The 4050-nt window shown below is 39.5% G+C and overlaps 1 protein-coding gene across 1 annotated transcript in view; it reads left to right on the forward strand.

The window, feature by feature from the left end:
- TBC1D8 (TBC1 domain family member 8) overlaps positions 1 to 4050 on the forward strand; it is a 126133-nt gene that overhangs the window by 113602 nt on the left and 8481 nt on the right. Inside the window, exons 11-13 of the mRNA XM_027842575.1 lie at positions 897 to 1026; positions 1171 to 1269; positions 1556 to 1624. Coding sequence (XP_027698376.1) covers positions 897 to 1026; positions 1171 to 1269; positions 1556 to 1624 — 298 coding nt within the window. The remainder of the gene's footprint in view (positions 1 to 896; positions 1027 to 1170; positions 1270 to 1555; positions 1625 to 4050) is intronic.

The raw sequence follows: 4050 nt of genomic DNA on the forward strand, positions 1-4050 counted from the left end.
CTTCAGAATCTGAAGAGCAGTGTTCTGGTCCTGACTATTTCACTTGGACAGATCATTTAACTATTCTGTATCTGTTTCTTTTTCTGTAAAATGGGAGTTAAATAAAGTACCTACCCCTGTCTACCTCACAGGGTTATTATGAAGATCAAATGGGATCAGTGTGAAAGCACTTTGGAAAAATAGAAAGCATTTAGGTGTTGTTTTTGTCTTAAAAAGGTGAGCTCAGTGGGGTAAGGGATATTCTTTTTTTTTTTTTCCTTAGGCAATTGGGGTTAAGTGACTTGCCCAGGGTCNTTCAGGGCCAGGGCTCTATCCGCTGTGCCACCTACCTGCCCCTAGGGATATTCTTAAAAAATCATGATACATAAAATAGAAGAAACTGATAAAACATTTTATTACTTATGTTATACGAATAATATTAATTCTATGTAACAGATCTTTCACATATACCAAGTCTCAATTCAGCTTCAGAGAATTTACTGAGGGGTCTCTAGTCTTTATTGAATACTATCACACAATAGTTTAACATTTTCCTTTTTCTTCTTTTAAAAAGTACAAAGAGTTGCTGATATGAGCTTCCACTCAGAACTGGATTTGGCTTTATTTCTGATGCTCACATTAAAAAAAAAATTATAGGTTTGCCCTTTAAGAAGTTTTAGTGTCTTTACCAGTTTTAAAATCTGCAAAATGTATTATCTCCCTGAAATTTGAAAGCTATCTTTTTTTTTTATGTTTCAGTCATTAGGCATGTAATAATGATGTACTTTTATTTTTAAAAGGGTTTATTTCAACATTAAGAAGCATCTTTACCATTAAAACTAGACTATCTAAAAGGGGGTGATACCAAGCTGTGTAGATGACAACATGTCCTTGAATGGGTTGGTGGTTCTATTTAGGTTCCTGGATCATGTTAAAAATGAAGAAAGCCCTGGACCACCAATTGGAAATCATCATGCCTTTTTCTCTGATGATCAGGAACCCTACCCTGTGACAGATATAGCAGATCTAATTCGGGATTCCTATGAGGTAAGAAGGGCCACCTCAGGTCTACCCTGGAAATTTATTTTTTTTAAAGAAAGAATGGATTTTGTATTCAAAATCCATTGAGAACAGTTTGCTTTTGCTATTTCTATACATGAAGGTATTTTTCAAATATATGTCTTGCTGCAGAAATTTGGAGACCAGTCAGTGGAATTGATTGAGCATATGCGCTGCAAACACCGGATCCGAGTTCTCCAAGGTCATGAGGACACAACAAAACAGAATGTTGTAAGTGAAATGCTGCCCAGAATGACTGCCATGGAGTGTAGCTGAGCATAGGGTGGGAATCACAATCTTATATGACTTTCCACATTAACTTTCTAGAAATATCGGATCACTCTGTAATGTCACCAGCCATGTATCAGTGATTTTAGCAAAAGGAAACTTTGCATTTAGAACTTTTGTGCATGAGTGAGCCCAATTTTCCAGACTTCCCAAGTGACCTACTGTTGCATTCTCTTCCCCATACACAGAACCAGGTATTCATGCCATACTGTTCTTTCCTTTTCTTAAGCTCCGGGTTGTTATTCCAGAAGTATCCATTCTCCCTGAAGATTTAGAGGAACTCTATGACTTATTCAAGGTATGAACGTGAAGGAGTTAAAGTAAAACTTAAGGTTGTTTCATGATTATGACACATCATTCATAGCTGCCTTTTAAAAAAATATCTGTTCTGTAATCATGCTAAGAAAAACTGCTGGCTGAGGTCCTTGTGGTTCCTTTGTTATCTCCATTTAGTGGGTTGGTTTTTTTTATTATTATTTGTTGTTCAGTCATTTCAGTGGTGTCTAACTCTTTGTGACTCCATTTGGGGTTTTCTTGGCAAATATACTAGAGTGGCTTGCCATTTCCCTCTCCAGCTCATTTTACAGATGAGAAAACTGAGACAAACAGGGTAAAGTGACTTGCCCAGGGTTACACGGCTAGTAAGTGTCTGAGGTCAAAACAGAACTCAGAAAGATGAGCCTTTCTCACTTCAGGCTTCACACTCTGTGCACTATGGCGCCACCTAGCTGCCCTTTGTTATATAAGCAGATAACCAAATTATGGAGCACTCTGAACTTGGGGACCCTCAGGGGAGAGGCAGGATTGTTATAAGTATAGTGACAATTCTAGAACAGAGCTGCAAACTCAGTAGTAAAAAGCTTCTGAACAGACAAAATAGGTGTTATAAAGTTTTTATGGTACATACTTCATTCACATTTTGGGAGTTCTAATTTTAGGTCTAATTTGAACGGGTTTGGTCTGGTTTTCCAGCATCCAGGTAAAAAGCAGCACAGAAATGAGGAAGAGGGTGGTCGGGGGAAGGATAGCAAGAAATGATCAATGACAGACTGTCGGAGGGCAATCCATGAAAAACAGACACAAGAAATTTTTAAAACCACAGCATCTGACATTTAGTGTAGGAGCAAACATCCTGCCGTACCTCAACAGGTTAGGGGCCTGTGGTTCAGCATGGTAAAGTCATGAAAGGTGATGACTTTGAAATGTTTGACCATATTCAATACACGGTGCGTTGTAAGTCAAGGAAGTATGGTACATTTTAGGAAGATTTCTGTCAAAAGGTTGTTGGTTTTGTTTATGTTTAAAACTGTTTTTTTCACCCAAACATTAACCGGAAGATTTACTTTGGAGTACATTTCACAGCAATGCTGTATAAATGAGGTGCTATACCTAATTTGTGCCACACTGGGTTTTGTATTTGGGAAGCAGGTACTTATTTCTCTTATTTCTTAAGAGCATAATAATAATAATAAATAAGCCAAAACTCCTTTTTATAGGACTTTAAGGTTTACAAAGGAAACTGAGGCCCTGTCCATGATCATACAGCTATTAAGAATTGGAATTCACTTGTAGTACAGGCCCCGTGCAAACTGCTTTGAAAACTTATTTTTTCATATACGTAATTAAGCTGAACAGTCCTGTTGCCTAATAATGGCTAGCATTTATATAGTACTTTAAGGTTTACAAAACACCTTATAAATATTACCTTTGTGAAGTACTATTATGATTCTCATTTTACAGATGAGGAAATTGAAGTAGATGGGTGTATTGCCTGGAAGCCAGATTTAAAGTCAGTCTTCCTGACTCCGTCAGGTACTCTGAGTAACCTAGTTGCCTATAGTGTGTGTGCAAGTGCATATGTACGTACACACACACATGCACACACACACACAATTTTTGTACCCTTTTATTACAACCCTGTAAAAAGGTGATATGTGACCAGTCAATCGGTAGACATTTCTTAAGCAACCACTATGTGCTAAGTGCTAGGGATACAAAGAAAAGTAAAAGACAGTCCCTGCTTTCAGCTCAGTCTAATAGAGGAAGACAATATACAAACAACTATGTACAGGGTAAATTGGAAATAATCAACACAGAGAAGGCACTGAATTAAGAGGGGTTGTGAAGTTTCCTGTAAAAGCTAAGATTTTAGCTGAAACCTGAAGAAATGCAGGAGACTGAGATGAGGAAGGAGGGCATTCTGGGTGTGAGGGACAGTGAAAATGCCCAAATTTGAAGATTGAGTGTCCTGTTGAAGGAACAATAAGGGGTTCAGTGTCATCAATCCCAATATACATGCAGGGGGAGGGGATGAGGTGTAAGATGACCGGAAGGGAGTTTTGAAATGCTTTGACCATCAGAGGATTTTATAGTTCAAACTGGAGGTGATAGGGAGCCCCTATATGTTACTGAGTGAGAAGGGTGACAAGGTCAGATCTGGGCTTTAGGAAGATCACTTTGATAGCTAGCTGAGTGGAGGATGGGCTGGACTAGAGACATGGCAGGCAGGTGGACCACCCAACAGGCTACGCAATAGCCCAGGCATGAGGCGATAAGGGCCTGTGCCAGGATGTGGCACTGTCAGAGGAGAGAAGGGAGGTGAATGCNCTAGAGACATGGCAGGCAGGTGGACCACCCAACAGGCTACGCAATAGCCCAGGCATGAGGCAATAAGGGCCTGTGCCAGGGTGTGGCACTGTCAGAGGAGAGAAGGGAGGTGAATGT

Source organism: Vombatus ursinus, unplaced genomic scaffold, assembly GCF_900497805.2.
Source record: "Vombatus ursinus unplaced genomic scaffold, bare-nosed wombat genome assembly UNPS02014877.1, whole genome shotgun sequence".
Lineage (NCBI taxonomy): Eukaryota > Metazoa > Chordata > Mammalia > Diprotodontia > Vombatidae > Vombatus > Vombatus ursinus.